The sequence below is a fragment of the Urocampus carinirostris genome, chromosome 9, assembly GCF_059441175.1.
Source record: "Urocampus carinirostris isolate Australia breed hairy pipefish chromosome 9, RoL_Ucar_1.0, whole genome shotgun sequence".
NCBI classification, from domain to species: domain Eukaryota; kingdom Metazoa; phylum Chordata; class Actinopteri; order Syngnathiformes; family Syngnathidae; genus Urocampus; species Urocampus carinirostris.
Genome location: NC_142357.1, coordinates 17,657,119 through 17,676,926, shown reverse-complemented (window position 1 = coordinate 17,676,926; position 19,808 = coordinate 17,657,119). Strand labels below are relative to the sequence as shown.

At 37.9% G+C, this 19,808-nt stretch overlaps 1 protein-coding gene across 1 annotated transcript; it reads left to right on the top strand.

Annotated features, from left to right (window-relative positions):
- Window positions 1-407: 407 nt before the first annotated feature.
- stard14 (START domain containing 14) lies at window positions 408-19,807 on the top strand. The gene is made up of 6 exons (XM_088344718.1): window positions 408-769; window positions 6,337-6,484; window positions 7,933-8,039; window positions 11,928-12,045; window positions 14,463-14,515; window positions 18,780-19,807. Exons 1-6 carry the CDS (start codon window positions 596-598, stop codon window positions 18,993-18,995), a joined length of 816 nt encoding a protein of 271 aa, XP_088200844.1. The 5' UTR covers window positions 408-595; the 3' UTR covers window positions 18,996-19,807.
- The last annotated feature ends 1 nt before the right edge of the window (window position 19,808 follows it).

Here is a 19,808-nt window from a genome sequence, read left to right as displayed (position 1 = left end):
CGGTAGTTATGAAATTTGATGTAAAACTTGGCCGAGTGTGGGACTTAAATCGAACGCACTTTTTCGTGGTTGGGCACTTAAACAACTATCTACTTGCAGTAAAGGTGCGTTCCATTTATGGACCAAATTGTCCAAGAATTGTGCACACGTTTCGTGGTTGTAGGTAAATGCACGAATCTTTGAATGAAAGTAGGTAGTTTTTTTTCTTGTGAATATTAATATGGTCACATATATCATTATTATTAACCTGGCCACCATCAGTGATGGTGTAATTGTGGCCTACAGAAATAAATGTGACCTGACTTAACGCAATCATATTGTTTTTAGAGGGCGGGGACTGAGTGCGTTGTACCTGTAAGTTGTGTGACGTCACTGACAATGGAGGTGTGTTCCTCCATCTATGCGTGCGTGAAGTCAAGGCATGGCTCAGGAATTCGCCCGCAAGAATCCTGCTCAACTCGATCGGCGATCGACCTCTTTATAATCAGACTCCAAGCCGTAAAACGCGCCATTTGCCGTCGGGTATTGATCAGAACCGGAGCCTAATTCGATCGATTTCCTTCCTTCGATCGCTAGTATCAGGGAGATCGGCAGAATGTCTTTCGTCAGCATCCTACCGGACGAAAATGCCTTTGCTGACTTCAAGGCTCAATGTTTGTCCAATTCAGAGAATTGGCACAAGAAGTTCGACAAAAACGACATGCAAGTGTGGATGGAAATACCCTCGGACAAGAGCAACACAAGAAGCTCCAAAGTACACAAGATCAAAGTAAGTCCAAAATACGAAATCATCCTGAAGAAGAAGAAAAACGCATAGCTGCATACGTTATCACACCTTGACAGTAACACTCAGGTCAGGACACCGGCCCAAGCCTTCATGGGGCCCTAAACAAAATTAGATTTGGGGCCCCCTCTTACTTGATAAATTGCATACCTATAAACGACCACAATGAGAGCAAAATAGTATTTTAGGTCCCTGTTTTAAGCCTTTCATTTGTTATTTACTTTTGAAGTACAGCATAACTATATATATTGTTTTGTAGTATTTCTGACGTCGGACTTTTATTGAAGTTTTGTAGTGTTACTGTAGTTTCATTTTTGTACTGATTTTGTAGTATTTCTGAAGTAATTTTTATGTGGTAATTTTTTAGCATTTCTGTAGTACTTTCGTTGATTTTGAAAGTAGATTTTCTTGTTGTATATCTGTTGTATTGTCGTAGTAGTTTTGTATAATTACAGGGGTTTTATGTTATAGTATTTTTGTAGCATTACAGAATTATTATTATTATTTTTAATATTTTTGTTCTATCTGTTGTATTTTATAGTATTTCCATATAAGAATGTTTGTTGTATATAATGTAGTTTTATTTTTGTAGTATTTTTGTTTTATATCCGTTGGATCATTTTTGTAGTATCGCCATGGATGTAATTTTCAGTATTTCTGTTGTAAGCCTCTTGTAGTAGTATTTTTGTAGTCATATTTCTCTTGTAGTTTTTTTATGTTATAGTGTTATGTATTGGTAATTTTTTTTTGTATTTCAGTATAACTGATGTATTTCCAAAGAAGTATGTAAGTTTTGTTTTTGTATTTTTTTTGTGTGGTATTTCCATAGTAGTATTTTCATCATATTTCTTTATTATTTATTTTATATTACTGTAGTTTTCTAGTTTTCGTAGTATTTTGGGAGTAAATAAATCTGTAGTAGTATTCTGTAATATAATATTACTGTGGTAGTATTTTTGTAGTAATTCTATACAATTTTCTTTATTTTCAGAATTAAAGCAAAATGATATATGAGGTGCCTGTTTAAGCACTATATTTGATATTTAGTTTTGTAGTGATCGTGTAGTATTGCGGAGCCCTAAGCAGCTGCTTAGCTCGCTTGTGCCTTGGGCCGGCTCAGATGCACGACAAAAAAATTACAAACGCTAATAATACTGCAAACCAGTCTCAAACTCAATTCAAAATGTTTCTCGGTGAGGCTGGGACGCATCGGGTTTTTCACAACAAAAGCTATAATGTAAACATTCCAATGCTCTCAAATCTCCTTATTATTTGACACATAATAAGAGAAAAAAACAAATAAACATATTAGAAATTGAGAAGGAAATCAATACATCAATCAGGAATAGAAAAAAATAAATAATAATACAGGAGTTATAAAGCAGTGTCCCTCAACTGGTTCATCGGGACCAAAAATGAGGTCTCAGACCTTTTCTCAGTAGGTCGTAGGCCTTTGCCCTTCCAAAATAATATTAACGAGAAAAAAAAACGGTAAAAGGCTCGATTTCTTATACCTGTTTGAGAGGGACAACATCTCATTTTGTCGTGATTGTGTTGGTTTTACTTCCTTTTTCTGCTCATAATAATGAGTCACGGGAAGCTTGGTGATAACAGGAATGAAAAATGTAAAACAGTCACAACAATGATCGAGTCAAAAAATGAAACGATTGTGAAATACCAAAATGGCGTAAGAGCGTCTGCTTTGAAGCGCTTCTGGAAGGTACAGTAAATGGTTCAAAAATTTTACATTTTCAGCTTTTCACCATGATATTTATCTTTATTAACTGTATCATTAAATAATTATCGATGTTCAGGTAATTGCTTTGTTATCATTCTTTATTTCTTTAGGAATGTGGCTATTTTATAGCAGTTTTAGGGAATTGCTTGTATGCCATTTAAGCTCGTATGGAGGTATATCGATGGTACTTGAAGTTTTTTTGGCTTGCTGGTCTATATCTGCTTTTAACTGCAGAGTCCTTTCATTGGATACATTTGAGTACTGTATCACTAGCACGCTATGAACTTTGACGTATTTGTTGTTAAATATCTCGTGCATCAGTTCAATATGGTTGGTGTAAAGTGTAAGGAAGAGACGAGCCGTTTCTTTTGAAACGAAAGTGGAATAAGAAAGCTTGATGCGTTAGAGAAAATGGTCGGAACGCTTTTCTTCTGCCACTTTTTACCATGGAGGAGGACCTCTTGAAGCGCAAGTCACAAAATAGATGGAGCCTTTACTCTGAAATAGCTGGTCTACTAGTGATCCCAAGAGCCAAGAAGAAATTTGCAGGTTCAATCGCGTTCTCTATTCGGGCCCCGGTGCTGTGGAATGCTCTACCCAATGAGATTCCATCTGCAATCTCAGTGGAACCTTTTAAATTTAGGCTTAACACACTTATATTCAATAGCTTTAGAATTACCTATATTTCACGTTGACAATATCTGTATTATTTGTTATTGCAACATCTGTTGCAGCCTGGTCATCCTGGAAGGAGGATTACCTCATGTGCGGTCCCTTCTCAAGGTTTCTTCATTTTTTTCATGTTGAGGTTTTTGATTTTTTTTCCTTGCCCTCACGTAGGTTTTAGATCAGGGGATGGTGTAGTAAGAGTCTGTGGTCTGTGCAGCCCTTTGAGACTCCCTGTGATTAAGGGCTATACAAATAAACTTGACTTGACTAGAAGTGGAATAGTTTTGTGGATTTGGGTCGCAGCTTTATATTAGGGTGGAGTGGTGGGCCATGAAGTCAAACCAGTTGAGAACCAGTGATATAAAGGACTGAAGAAATCCCATAATTTCTGACTAGAAAAAAAATATTCAGTTCAACTGCTTATAACAAAAGTTCTTTAACTTTTCAAACATGAATGGAACAGGAAACATAATTGGTTCTGAACATAGTTTCTCTTACTCAAAAACGAAACTTGAAATGAAAATCGACCTCAAATTGACCCCTGAAAAATGACCCGAAATGTATCACAAACAAAACAAAAACCAAAAATTTAAAAATTAGAAGAATGTACTAAAAATATGAAAATAACTGACAAAGTACTGAAAAATTCTAAATGCTATTGAAGAGTATGAAAAAGTACTGAAACAGGACTAAATAGTATAAAAGAAGTACTAAAAACGCATGGAAAGGTGATGGAATAAATGCAGAAGTTCTGAAAATAATAAAAAAATAAATACATAATACTCAACACTCATGAGTAATCAAATGAATGACATTAAAAAAAATACCAAAAAAACAAACAAATGAAAAAGTGCCAAAAATGACTGGAAAAAAAAACAGAAACAAAAAGTATTTAAAACATTTTGATCTGATTGAAATAGGGAACGTGGATCCAAACTGAAGTATTGTGGGATTGATTCTGTAGTTTGGCAGCCATGTTGAAGTGCCTTTGTGCAAGACATTGAACCCCAATTGGTTTACTGCAGTAGACCCTTGTGTATGTTTTAAGTATTTTGGACACTCCATTGCAGTTTAGAAAGCTCCATACAAACAAAGAAATTGGAATAAATTATTTGAGTGATTTAAAAAAAAAAATCCATTAGCGATAAAGCCTAATTTTTTTGTGGATACGCTTTATGAAAATGTTTTTCAGCGGATGAATAAATTAATAAATAAAATGAAAGTCTTCCAGATTGAAAGTACATGAGCGAATGCTTTTTTATTTGCAACCTCAACATAGAATTCCTTAATTATTTAATGTCATTTTCCCCATCTTCTTCAGAAGTTTTGTATTTTTGGTAGAAACCGAAGGTCAGCTACAAGCGTCTCTGGAGCTCCACGAGGCTTTGTTGTTTCGTAGTGGCTCCCAGGCGCTATTTCAGAAATGTTTGATATTGGAAAATAATATGGTCTCTGAACTAAGAAAAATATGGCACAAATGTTTTCAAAAAAATGTAAATTTACACAGTACTGTGTATGCATACTATATGTTTTGTCATCCTTAATATTCTTATATGAAGCTTTTAATTTTTGCTGCTCCAAACATATGTTTGTTTCTTGGTCCAATATGGCTCTTTCAACATTTTAGGTTGTCAAGCCCTAAGACAATTTTTTATTTCAAGTAAAATTAAGTCCATTTTTCAGGACAGCTATGTAAATTTGATTTTTAAATTCGCGATTCTATAATTGCAAATAGCCATCTTGTTTGTTTCCATAGATTTTTTTTTCACTTTTCAAATTAATGCAGTTGTGAATTCTGCTGCAATGACTTAGATTGATGTTAAATACAAACAACTTTGGACTTTATTTTGTGAAATTATCGATAGCTGATTATTTTCGGGCAAAGATTGGTGGATATTCCCGCGATCACTATGCTAATGGTAACCCGGCCTCCCTGGTGATTGGCAAAAGGGTGAGTGAAAATATAAAAGAATGATGATTTAAGTACAAGGATGTGTGAAGGTTCATTCGACCAAGTCACACTCTAAAATATTTCCGTGAGACGGAACACCAGTTTACATAACAGGTAAACATGGAATGTGACCATTTATGGGCGTGCCAGGCCATCCCTTTTTTGTTTGATATGTTTCGTTTCAAGCTGTTTTGAATTCACTTCTTTTTCACAATTTTTAAAAAATAAGTCTGGTTCATTGTTTGTTTTTGAATTTAAATGTAATTATACTTTTTGGGACGAATGGGGTATGTGTTGGAGGTAAGATATGCCAAGGTTTGTCAAAAAAAAACAAAAAAACCAATTCCATATTAAATATTCGTTCTTTCATCCCTTTTCCAGCCGCTTATCCTCACAGGGGTCGCAAGAGTGCTGGAGCCCATCCAACCGTTTTCGGGCAGTGGGCATGGGTTACCCTGGACTGGTTGCCAGCCAATCACAAGGCACATAGAGACAGAAATTAATTCACAAACGTATTCCTAGGGACAATTTTGACTCAGCAGATGACCTGACATGCATGTTTTGGGACGTTAGAGGAAACTGGAATGTCCAGATAAACCTTCTAAGGCACGGCGAGAACATGCAAACCCCACACAGGACAGTATCTGGAATTGAACACAGAATTGCTGAACAGTAAGGCAGACGTGCTTACCAGTCATTCATTGATACATTTTTAGTGTAGTAGACACTCAAAATAAAGAGAGAAGACATACATTCATTTTCAACTTGTAAGGAAAACAGGCGACGACTGCAAAGATCTTCAAGATGCAAAATTCCAATTAGTTCTAAAGCTCCTCCCGTGAGCCCTTTCTTTGTATTAAATCTCCTAGGTTACAAAAAGCAGGTCCGACCGAAGGGTGTGGAAATCAAAGTACGACTACATAATTGGCCAATATTGACAATGATGTAAACAATGCATTACAGTAAAAATAACAAACAATAGAGAAGAAAAAAAGGTGAAATAAAAAACTGGCATCCTATGCAATCTCCAATTGTAAAAACAGAAACTACAGAATACATTTATCTACTATGCATATATAAATAATATTAGATAACTAAGCCAAAATAAAAATGTTGCCGTGTGGTTCAGTAAATACTGTTTCAAACTGCAACCCCCCAATTTTGTAGTTGCTGATCTTTGTGTGTGTTTTCCAGTGCAAAATCACAATCAAAGACGTCTCGGCAGCAACCATGTACGACACGATCCACGACAGCAAGTACCGAGTAACGTGGGACCAAAACATGTTGAACAGCCGCGACATTGCCCGCGTGGCCGACTGCGCAGACGTAGGATACTATGCATGTGAGTGAGCCTAACTTTTCTGGATCTGTCGCCAGGCACTTTTTGCGTACACTAGGGTATCCGGTCCAAACAATGGCACGTGGGGCCTCATTGTTCGTTTACCGCACGATGGGAATATACATTCATTCATGATCTGCACCGCTTATCCTCAGTAGGGTCGTGGGGGTGCTGGAGCTCATCCCACCCTGAACTGGTTGCCAGCCAGTCGCAGGGCACACCGAGACAGACAACTCACTCGCTCATTCACACCTCGGGACAATTTGGGCCAGCCAATTAACCTCACATGCATGTTTTTTGAATGTGGGAGGAAACTGGAGTGCCCGGGGGAAGCCCACGCAAGCACGGGGAGAACATGCAAACACAGAGAAAGGTTCGATCTCATGACCTCAGAACTGTGACGCACACGCGCTAACCACTGTTCTGACGTGCTGCCCAAGTTGGGAACGTGAAGATGGGAATTGGATAACGGGGTGAATTAGGTCTTTGGGATACAAGCAGTTGACCACCCCAACACATTAGCTATAACGCTAGCTAGTTACATTTCCTAGAATTATTTTTTCAAGAGTTGTCTCAATTAAGACCCCCCAAAAAGATATTTCATGGACAGTGTGTATTATTTGACCACTAGCTGCATAGTATAGTGCAACCGAAAACAATTTCTAAACACCACTAGGAAGAATACAAACTACGAGAGTTACCGAAACACACCATTTTACCAATCAATTTTTTTGGGAGCCCAGCCTTTTTGAGGCTTTTGGGTACCCGTAGCAACAATATGGTTGACCATCAAGTCAGCTACCTTTAGGTAAGGCTCATGTGTAATAAATACTAATTTCTCGACTTATGGGTATTTTTAATAGGTGCATGTTTATATTATATTTCAAGTATTTTCGCTAATTATTTAAATCAGGTGCTGTTAATAGGCCATTTGGCACACGTTCTGCTGTGACAGAACTGACTGTAAAATTGGTTTGGTCACTTTGAGTCTCCCTACTTTGTAATTTTCCTTGTACATTAAACAGCGATATCTTGTGGCCACATATTACTTGGTGTGACTTTGAATGTAATACAATGATTAATTAAACCTTTTTAATGACAAAGAGAATGTTTTAGATTTGGAATTCAACCCTCCCCACACACACACACACACCCAAAAACTCAACATTAAGTATAAACCAATCAAGGCGCATACATAATTGTCCACTAAGAGCTTTCATAGGCATGTCAGTGAGATGGCGCATTTCACAACTGACGTTAGGCAAAAGACAAAGATCACGCAGGATGCTTTCTCCTTATTTACTTTTGCTGATGAGATTTTCATCGATACTTTGAAGAGGATGCAGGAAATCCTTCGGTCCTATCAAGTGTGTTTGATGTGAAAATAAGATCCATTTGTGGACAACCCCAAAGAGCCTCCAATTTTACCCTGTCTGCTTTGTCTGGTGTAGGGCGTTGTCCGAAGCCCATTAAGAACCGGGATGTGGTGACCCTGCGCTCGTGGCGAGTGACAGACGACGGAGAGTACCTCGTCATAAACTTCTCAGTCAAACATCCGGTACGTGTACAGTTGTTACAAAAGGCAAATTCATGACACACACATTTTTTTTCAAAATTTAGGGACCCAGCTTGAAAGTATTGTTTGATTTTATTTGAACATTCGAATTGAGGTCAAAGTCAAAAAGGTTTTTAATATATTGTGTGGGGTCAGTAGTTAAGAAATCGATCTATCTAGGCTCCCCTGTACTGTATTTAATTGACTAGAAAATAAATGTATGGTAAACCAACAAAAATTTTATATTAATCAAGAAAATTGTTTTAGGCAGATTTATCCATTCATTCTATTTTGTTATCCTCACTGGAGTCATGGGAGCCCTTCCGAGGACTTTGGGGAGTGGGCATTTGGCAGGAGACTGGTTCCCACCCAATCACAGTACAAACAAAAACATTCTCTAACACTCATTCCTAAGAACAATTTTGACTTGTTGATTGACCTGTCCTGCATGTTTTTAATACATAGGACAAAAACAGAGAAAACCCACTCATGATTAAGAAGAAGATGCAACCCCACACAGGGAGACCAGTAGCTGGAATTGTAACTTGGACCTCTAAACTGTGAGGCGGGAAAAAACAATCAACCACTGTGCCACCCTTTTCAATGTTTACCATATATTATCATTATGTTTTAACAATTTTTGATAAATGGTAGGAGAAAACCTACTCAGGCACGGGGACAACAGGCAATCCCCACACAGGCATACTGGTAGCTAGAAATGAACACAGGACCTGTGAACTGTGAGGCGAATGTTCTAACCAGTGACCACTGTGCTGCTCTTTAGACAGAACATTTTGCTTATCTTAAATATTAGTAATTAAGACGCCTACAGCAAAAGGTCAAGTTAAAAAATAAAGAAAATAAAGTTGAAAAAAATAGTTCAGTAAAACAAGAAGAACAATACTTAATATGAACAAAATTGTCTAAAATCAGAACATTAAAATTTAACTAGGATATATTATTGTTATACATTATTACATGTAATACGTTTAGTATAAAAACACTCAAAATAAGTGGAAAATACATCAATGCATTTTGAACTTGCAAGGAGAACATGTGAGGACTCTACAAAAACCCTCAAGATGCAGAAATTCCGATCCGTTCTTAAAGTCCTCCCTTGAGGTATTTCGAATTGTTTAATCTCCTTGGGTACAAAAGCACATCTGCCCCAAAGGGTGTGGAATCAAAGAACAGCAACACATTTGGCCAATAGTGAAAATGATGTAAATATCCTCTGAAATCTTTTTTTGCAGGTATTCAATATTAAAAGCGGGAAACAAGTTCAATAATCCTATCCAAATTTTTGCAATATTTTTGCCTAATTGTGGAGCAGTGCCCAAAATGAACCGTCGCTTACAGTGATGTCACTTCCTGTAATGCAAGGGTCGGGAACCTATTTAACCCAATGAGCCATATAAAATAAAATATTTCGATTTTTTGGGGGGGAGAGAGCCACATCATATTTGTTGTCATAATTCAACAAAACCGCTAAACCTGCTATCCAGACAAAAGCTTATTCTTCAGCACATTTTACTTTGTCATTTGATGATTTTATCAAATCTTGGAATAAAGAATAATGACCGAGCCTGTGTCCTATATCAACAGAAAAATACCACCTAAAATTTGACTCCCTCCTGGAGTTACGGTACTTAAGACTGTTGAGGCTCTTTTTGAGCGTCATTTTTGTCCTAAATAATGGTTTGAAATCAAGGTGTGAGCAAAGCTCTTGGCAAAAAATGTCACAAAATACTGCAAATGATGACACTAGAAGAAGAAGCTGTGCCTACGCTGCGTGTATCACTCTGCCCATTCATTTGTAGAGTTTTTGGGTGTTTACAGTTTGTTCTGTGGTTGTTTTTTATAAAATCAGTGAACATAGGATGTTTAATGAGTTTCCATTTAAAGGATTCTATTGACAAGTACAACCAGAAAGGGTTCTGTTGGTTCGACACCTTGACTTTGCTCTATATTTACTGGGCCGAACCTTACACAGATAGTGTTGTCCGAGATGGTATGTGATAATCGGCTTTGCATGGAACAACACCGTAAATAATTGCGCAATTTCTAAATTAGCTCCAAGCCAGATGTACTCATGAAAAGAGCCATATATGGCTTTTGAGCAATAGGTGCTTGCCCCCCTGCTGTAATGGATAATAATTGGTGGGTTCTGCATATGTCCTACTTTCACAAAAGCGGCAATATTCAACATAATATCATAAAGATGAGTGGGGGGAAGATGGCCTCTATTATCGTGAAAAAAAAAAAAACATTGTAAACCAATGATGCAATCAATGATAAGTCAAGTCAAGTCAAGTCATTTTTATTTGTATAGCCCTTAATCGCAATTAGTCTCTAAGGGCTTCACAAGTTATTACATATAAAAAGATTAGGTTACTCGTATGCTATAGAGTAGAAGTGAGTTTTAAGCCTAGATTTAAACATTTCCACCGAGGTTGCAGATCGGATCTCAGGGGGAAGAGCATTCCACAACACCGGTGCCCGGATGGAGAACGCTCTCGAACCAGCGGAACACTTCTTGGCTCTTGGGATCACCAGGAGACCGGCGCTCTCGGAACGAAGTCTTCGGGCCGGGACATAGGGGGAGATCAGATCTGAAAGATATGAGGGGGAAAGTCCATGTATGATTTTGTATAGTAGTAGGAGAACCTTAAAATCGCATCTTAGGCTAACAGGGAGCCAATGCAGGTTAGCCAAAATTGGGGTGATGTGATCGTACTTTTTTGTCCTTGTTAAAAGCCTCGCTGCAGCATTTTGTACCAGCTGAAGACTCTTGAGTCTGGTCATTGGAAGACCGGAAAGTAGTGCATTACAGTAGTCGAGACGGGAGGTAACAAACGTGTGAATTATGATTTCCGCATCCGACTGAGAAAGTATAGGACAAATTTTAGCAATGTTACGGAGATGGAAGAAAGCGGTTCTAGTAATTTTCTTCACATGTGTTTGAAAGGACAGATCAGGGTCGAAAATGACACCTAAATTTTTAAGTGAGTCACTCTGTTTGATGTGGCGATTGTCCAAGTTCACTGCGGTTTTAGAGAATAAGTCACGGGACTTAGAAGGACCAATAACTAACATTTCAGTCTTTTCAGGGTTAAGACGCAGGAAATTGAGTGACATCCACTCTTTTATCTCAGTGAGGCAGGCCTCCAAAGTTCCACAGTTTAGTGTGGCAGATTCCTCCATCGGGAGATAGAGTTGAGTGTCATCTGCGTAGCAATGGAAACTGATATTATACTTGCGAATAATATCACCTAGTGGAAGCATATAAATGCTGAAGAGAAGGGGGCCAAGCACTGAACCCTGCGGAACACCACAAGTAACACTAAATGGCTCAGATGTCAATTCGCCATATTTAACGCAGTGTGTCCTATCTGAGAGGTAGGATCTGAACCATAATAGGACGCTTCCTGAGAGACCAATCCATTTTTCCAACCGTTCTAGCAAGATAATATGGTCCACTGTGTCAAATGCAGCACTAAGGTCCAGCAGCAGCAAAAGTGATGATGCGCCCGAGTCCATTGCCCGTAGGAGATCATTGGTTACCTTAATCAGAGCTGTCTCAGTACAGTGGTTAGCCCTGAAACCTGATTGCATTGATTCAAAGAGATTGTTCTCGGACATGAAATCATTCAGCTGCTGTGCCACTACTTTATCAAGTATTTTAGAAAGAAACGGTAGGTTTGACACAGGTCTATAATTACATAAGTTTTCTGGATCTAGGTTGGGTCGTTTCAGTGTGGGTTTAATGACAGCGGACTTAAAAGCAGCTGGAACTACACCTGAGGCGAGTGATATGTTTAAAATATTTAGAACTGAAGGTGCAAGAACGCCTAAGCTGTCATTTGATGTGTGCCACGTTGTGCATTTCAGGCTTACCCTCCGAAAAGCGGCCTGGTGCGAGCAGTTTCTCTCCTGACTGGCTATTACATCAAACCCATAGGCCCTAACAGCTGCATTTTTATTTATCTCTCACAAGCCGACCCCAAAGGTAAAATACAATCCAAAACACAATCTTGGGAGATTTTTGGGGGTGGGGGTTGTTCCCTTCGTAAAGTGATAACAGATCAACAACTGAATTACTGTGGCTTAGATATTTTTTATAGTCCGTTATGTGTTAATACCTTTCTGATTCAAATTTGAGCTTCTTACCTGTACATCATTTTCAAGTTCTGATGTCCTTCATGTTAGGAGACAAATTTTTGTGTTTTTTTTCCCTTGTGTTACAAAATTCTATGCAAATGTTTGAATAAACATAACATTTTTAAGTCTCATCAAAGAGACATTTGGCAGGATTTAGAGCTTTCTAGTGGTGCAATAACACCATTTTAATTTAAATCATAGGCACAAATACGTTGAACTATCATATGAAATTGCATTTTTTTAAATAATTGTTGGACGAGGAATGTGTATTCATTTTATATAACATGAGGCTCCCCTTGAGGGAGTTGACATGATTGTCTGCCATGTTGCTGCCCAGGTACCCCCAAAAAACTTGTGAGGTTTGGTCTCTTTAAAGCCTCCGTAGTTTGTGTTCTTCTCTGTGCTAAGTAGCACATAGTTTCTTCAAAGGTTTGATTTACAGAATGTATTATATGCATAAATGAGCTATCAGACAATGGCTTTGGCAATTCACTTATGAGAAGACTGACGTGTTTTACCTTCATTCTTATACTAAAAGGGTAGCTGATTGAAAATCCATTACAAGATAAACATACTGTAAAGTTGAATGGTGCACTATCCTACAAATGACCTCCTTGTCATCGTTAAGCGAAGTTTACTCAAGCCGCTCAACCCTTGATGAGTAAATCAATTGTAGTTTGATAACAGGCGGGAGATCTGGACTTTGCTTATTGTGATAGTCCTTCTTTAAACATGTCCGCATGAACTAAAATTCATATTTCCTGTCTTACATTATGTATTCCATTCAAGGAAGTAAGGAGATATAAAAAAAAACTAAACAATTGAAGCTCGATAATTACGACTAAACAAATGAAGAAGTTATAAATGAAGAAATTATATAATCATGACTAAATATAAGCAGTGGCATATTTCATTATTACAAGGGTTACATTTTTTTTTGTTTTTTTTACACTTTCAGACGTTTGGATTGTTTTGGGCAGGGCTCAAATGGCGCTTAACTGTGCACTTAAGGGTGTGATCTTCATTTGAAAAAGAGATTCGTAGGGATGGACGAGTACTAAAACCATCCATTGAATTGGGCTGATACTTAATTCAAAGTATTGTTACTTGTGATGGGTGTGTTCAGATGAGAAACTGGACATTTGAAGAAAACCAAAACTTCTCAAATGTCATGGAATTTTAGGAAAACGGGCTCTATTCTCTATGGGGTTTAAATTTGACGTGTCTTAGAATAGTGGTGTCAATACTTGGTATCAGTGACGTTTCGAAAAAAGGCTAGTCAAACTGTTCTGATTAATACAAAACATTTCTTAAGGAATACTGAGTAATAGTTGACCACTAGATGCCGCTGTTTGTGTAGTGCAACAAAAACGAGTGGTATAACGCACAAGTAAGATGAAAACTATGGTGGTCAAAAGTTCTGATTTTTTTGTGGTACCCTTAAGTATCAAGATGGCGGACAACTATGCCAGTGAGGCTAATGTAATGTAAAACACACATTTCCCCCCATGATTATTTAAAAAATGCACTCTTATATGATAGTTCATGGATTTGCTTGATTTTCAAATCCATTTTGAAATGTTTTACTACAAGGAGGTGCCCCTATAAGTGAACCTATAGGTGTAGTAAAAATATAGGTCAGGAGTGGGCAAACTTTTTAAGTCGTGGTTGCACTTGGTTGGGAAAATTGGGGAAAAAAAATATGAATTTGATTTTTTGGATCTGCCGCTACATTGTCTGGAGTATGATACCTCAGCATACATGAGATAAAATAAAGGGACACTGCAGAAAAGTGGCCCTAGAACAACACATTTTCATTGTATTACTTTATTTACTATTCTATGTATCGTATTCGACATTTTGTTTTGCTGGCTGGTTATCAAACTTGACGGACTGCAGTTGGCCTGCTGGTTCTAGTTGATCCAGTAGCTTAAGAGGTCGCAGGTTCGATTCCCAGCTCCTCCGTGTTATGTCGAAGTGTCCTTGGGCAAGACACTGAATCCCCAATGCCCCCGATGAGCAGTTTGCCTTGCATGGCTGACGCTGCTATCGGTGTGAGTTAGTGTGAATAAGTAAGTGTAAAGCACTTTGGAAGGTCTTCATTGACTTGAAAAGCGCTATATAAATGCAGACCATTTAAATTTACCCTTGAAATTGGCAGTAGCAACTGAAAACAGACAATGAAATGCTTTTCATTTTCTTTGCATTCCTAAAGGAATTGTACACCAATAATATAATTATTTTTCCCCTGTATTTACTTTTCAGGTTCTCTCCCAAAGTGGTTAGTGAACAAAGCTTCTGAAGTGTTGGCCCCCAGGGTAAGACTAACCACACAAGTGAGCTAAATCAAGGCTGTCCCAAAATTTTTGCACTCAGTTCCTCAACACGAGTGAACGATGAATTTCTTCAGACGAATGCAGTGCAGGGCGTTCAAACAAACTTTGCATACAATATGTCCTAAGGCACACAAAGAACATTATACAAGTTATGAATTTGGGGGTGAAGTGAGGGTCTTGTATTTGTGAATTTTCCTCAAAGTATGATGCTGAAAAAACATGCCGCAGGCAGGCTTCGTTTGTGTCGTTGTAGTAAAATACATTAACTATAATGAATGGTGTTTTTGGCACTTTCGTGTCAACTGAATGTTGCGCTGCTCATTTTTATCTTCCCTTTTCGGCTGCCTTGGGCAATTGGATGAAAAACATACAGTACAAATTGGATATACTTCAGCTCACACTCCTTTCTCAGTACAGCATGAATATTGACTCTTCCTAGAGGATAAGTTGGTGTCAATTGACAAGCCGCCATGTCACTCAGGTCAGGGTGACAAAACACACTCTTCTGTTCAACAGCAGGGCCCGTCAGCTTTCACTGGTTTACCCCTGCCGCATCATACAGGTGCCCTGACCAACCCTTAGAACACGTCTAAACATCCCACTATCCTTTTACAACACCTCTCCACTCATTCCTATCATCAACAAGAGCTATAGATTCCACTATATTTAGACCTCTTTCCTGCAGTGCACTCATAAGATCCATCCATGGCAATCGCGGCCTTCCGCTTGGTCTCGTTTCATTTACTTCTGCTCTGTAAATCCTCTTCAACATTCGGTCCTCATCCATTCTCTCCATGTGTCCAAACCAACAGAGTACTCTTATCCACACGCTTGCTCAGTTCCACTACTACTCCAGTTTTGTCTCTCACAATTTAATTTCTCAATCCATCCAATCTTGTCACTCCTAACATACTCCTCAAACACTTCATCTCAAAAACATTTAATTTCCTTCTCAAATCTGCGTTTAGGCACCAAATCTCTGCACCATGAAACACAGTCCCCAATCATTCATTTTGGAAAAAAAGTCAATGCAACGAGAAAGAACTTACTGAATGGCTCGACTTGCTATTCGCTTGCTAATACTATCCATTCTATTCTATTTATTTGGGACTGAGGTGCTCATCTAAATCAGAATCCTTAGTCTTACAATACCCTCTGCCATGAGGCAAGAGAATTGCATGCCTCACTCTGCATCTGCAGACGATCAGCACAGTAATACATTACATACTGCTCATTTTGAATAGAAGCATTCGTAGATGAGTAATTCTCCAAAATTAACAAGAGCCGATGCAACAAGAAAAAAAATACTGGTTGGATTGACTTGCTAATACTATCACACATTTTGTTTGGGGCTGAGGTGTGCGCCAAATCAGAATCCCCTTTGTCATGAGGCAAGAGAATTGCGTGCCTCACTCGCTGGACCCTCATCACAGTAATAAGTTAAATACTAATTGCATTAATAATATTCATATGATGTGAACATTTGAAAAAGAAAATCCAAAAATGTTGACGTGTAATGAGAAAAACTTCTACACTGATTAAATATAGCATTTTACTATATTTTTAATTTTATATTTCCACGAAGACCGGTGAGGCACAGCTTCACTTGCAACCCCTGACTCTTGGGATAAGGAATATATGCCTGGTAGTGATATGTTAGTAAAAGTTTGTTTTTGCTCTCTTTGATGGCAAGTGTTGACGCATGTGCCTTCAAAAACACTCACAGGCTATGTAGTTGTATAATTGATCACTGTTACACATCCTAATAATGCTTGAGATCAATTGACAATTGGCGATATTATTCTAAAAAAAAAGAGGTTCACTTTGTTAAAATACCCTAAAAAAAAGTTTTTGTGTTGAGTCTACTTTGTGACCAAAAAGTACCGACTATGATCCAACTTGTGCCAATATACTGCTCTTTTCCAGGATGGCTACGTCATCAAACTGTATGTTTTGGTCACACCCAAGCTAAATGAAACTGTTTACTATTGATCTGTGAGAATGATCGATGTGTGGTTTCTTTTTCCTTACATGTGTGTGCAAAAAAAAACAGAACGGTTTTGTGTGTCTGAAAGAACAATAGTAACCACAGAAACTGGTTTAAAAAGCCTGTTTTGCTCAAGTTACTGACGAAAAGCTGTTGAAGTCAGAGCCGGCAAAACCTGTTAGTCTGGAATTCCATGCTGCAGTGTGCTCTCCAACCGTTGCACGGCAAAGCTTGTACTTGTATGTGTACTCTTATGCGTGTTGATATAAACGATGGCATCGTCACGTGTGTGATATTAGATGACACCTCTGAGCTGCATAGGCAGAGTAAAAAGGATTTGTTGACACAGAGGCGTGAAATGTGATCAAGGATGTGTGGCTTCCAGAGGGCACAGTTTGACAGTAACTGAATTTTTATTTTGTGCTGGAGGGCACAATTTCGCGAGGAACGTAGATGGAAGTAGGAAGTGCCTATGAGAGGCTTTTAAACTGTTTTTTTCCCCAACATATTTCGAGGCAAGGCACTTTTTTGATTTAAAAAAATCTGGAGGCACGCAGTCCTCGAAAATATTTCAAAATTAAGTCCCGGGACCAATTTCGATATTGAATTAAAAAACAAAACACTATTTGTTTAAATAATTGGAAAAATACATGAACTATCATATAAATGTGGAATTTTATGCTCGTGGGTCAAAGAATTAACATTTAGTTGGCTTTACATGATCCTCACCTAAACAATGTTAATGTGAGGAATAAAATGGTGCATCTTGATCACTTTTAGTCCCTGTAATTTGTAATGTTCTTTGTGCTTTTAGGGACTTTTTTGGCTGCACTACGGCAAACAGTGACATCTAACGGTCAAATAAATAACACACGTTGTCCATTTAAAGGTTATCATGATGCCTAATTTGACAATATAATATTTTTGTGATCACCGTGGCTCAAGAGGTAATACAACATGTATTGATTTTGGTGAATCATTTTTTTTTACTATTTCTTTTAGAACAATAAAATATTTAGAATGACAAAAATGTATTTACCTGAGACAAAATGTTTTACTACGTTCCAACATTAGGGGTTTCAGTAAAATAATGCGAGAGGCTTTTAATTTATTCTTAGTGGTAAAAGAAAAAACGTAATTTATAATGAATTATTGTTTTGAATATCAAGCAAAAATACATTAACTATCAGATAAACGTGCATATTTTATAAATAACCGTAGGTCCATTTTGGATTTATTTTGAAATAAGGTGAGTTTCATTGAGAGGGGAGCTGACTTAACCGTCATCTCTCTGCTACAGGTGCCCAAAAACACTGCTAAAGGCCGGGCAAAAAAAATAAAAATGTTACGGTTTGGTCAATTGTACTCTCCTTAGATTGTATTCTTCATTGTGACTTGTAGCACTCATTTTTGGTAGCACAACGCAATACAGTGACATTAGGTGTTCCTTTAAACAACTTCCATCAAACAAAAAGTTAATAAATCAATGTCATTGCTTTCGCTGTCCTACTCTGGTTGGATCCCTTAACCACCAGGGTCTTAAGCGCACGATTCCCTGTGGTGTTTCTTGGGCAAGTGCAGCCTGGTGGCACCAATCCCTTTCCAAGCCAACATATGTTTCCACCTTGACTCAAACCGGGGTTTCAAGTAGATATTTAGCATATTAAAAAATATTTGGTAATTTGCTACCACCTACTAAGGACGAATGGTAATCGACTAATGACTGGAAGAAAGCAAAGGAACTAAAGTTTAGTTACTTTCTTCAGTTACTAAACAGTGGCATGTTTTTTTTTGCAAAGATCAAATTGGGTAATATCCTGCGAGACACTAAATGGTTAATGGACTACATATAGTGCTTTACCAGTCACAAAACGATTTACAATGCACTTCACACTTTACCCATTCACACAGACACTCACACACCAACAGCAGATTCAGCCAGCATATAGGAGGCATAAAGGGTTCAACGTCTTGCCCAAGGACAATTCTACATCAAACACGGAGTAAAATATCTGCTAATTAGTGCAAATGGTACTACTTAATGAGCAGCATGGCGGCACAGTGGTAAGCGCGTGTGAGGCACAGTTCTGAGATCATGAGATCGAACATTCCTGTGTGGAGTCTGCTGTATGTGCCGAGCATTAAGCTTCTCAAGTTTGGTATTACGCATATCTCCTGATGCGTCATGTGAAAGTGTGCAGTTTTTTCTTGTGGGTAGTGCAGTCCCTAAAATGAGCTATGTTTTTCTTCCGCGGCCAGGTGTTAAAGGGTGTGCACGAAGCAGGGCGGAAGTACACCAAGTGGAAGGAGGCAAATGCCCCGGATCACAAACCCTGGCTGCACCCCAAGCAGTGCACATTGCCCAAAATGAACCCAGCTGAACTTGCCATCCAGCGAGGTGATTCTCTCGAAAATGTGGACGAGAGCGCCACACAGGATGAGGAATCGTTGGACGTCGGACAAGAAAAGTGTTGAAGCAAATGTTGTAGAGTGATATATTTGAGGGTTCCCCCCCCCCCGGTAATGTTAGTTTCAGCATAGACTTTCATTTTTCAATATGGTTTATACTTGAAGGATTTCTGATTTTTTTTTACAAGCAATGCAATGCAACGAGTGATGTTAAAAAAAGTTGTAAAACAAGTAAACATTTTTTTTCCTGATAAAGTGCTCCTGTTTTGTTAGCAGGTCTGTGGACCTGTTCACAGTTTATTATATTTCAAAATGTCTTCCACAATTTTAGTACCAGCATTTCCCCACAATTTGTAACTAGACAAATGGCTCTATGCAACTACAACATGAAAATATTTTTCTGTAAAACGCTTTTGTTGGAAGATGACTTACTATATTTGTAATTTTATTACTAGACAATATTATTGGTCAAAACATATTTGCTCTAGTACAACTTAGTTTTTTTAATTCTGATAAATAAAAACGCAAACACCTAAAATAAATTATTTGCCAAAACCAAGACATTTTACAAGGATATATTTTTCAATTTTATATTTTAATATGTTATTTCTTTCAGAATGTACACTTTGTAGAGTGTATTGAAGTGATGCACAATGGCATTTATGTAAATATAAATACTTATGTACAACATTATTTTGTGATCACCTTAGCTTATTGCTAGACACGACTTTTACTGCTCTGTTGTATTTATTTGAGGTTTAATATTGAGGGAAACATATGAAGCCCAGAGGCAGACTGAATTTTCTGCTATGTTCAGCTGATTTTGGTCTCAATGCTTTTGGGAGAAAACAATAAAGAAAAACAATTAAGCAACAAAAC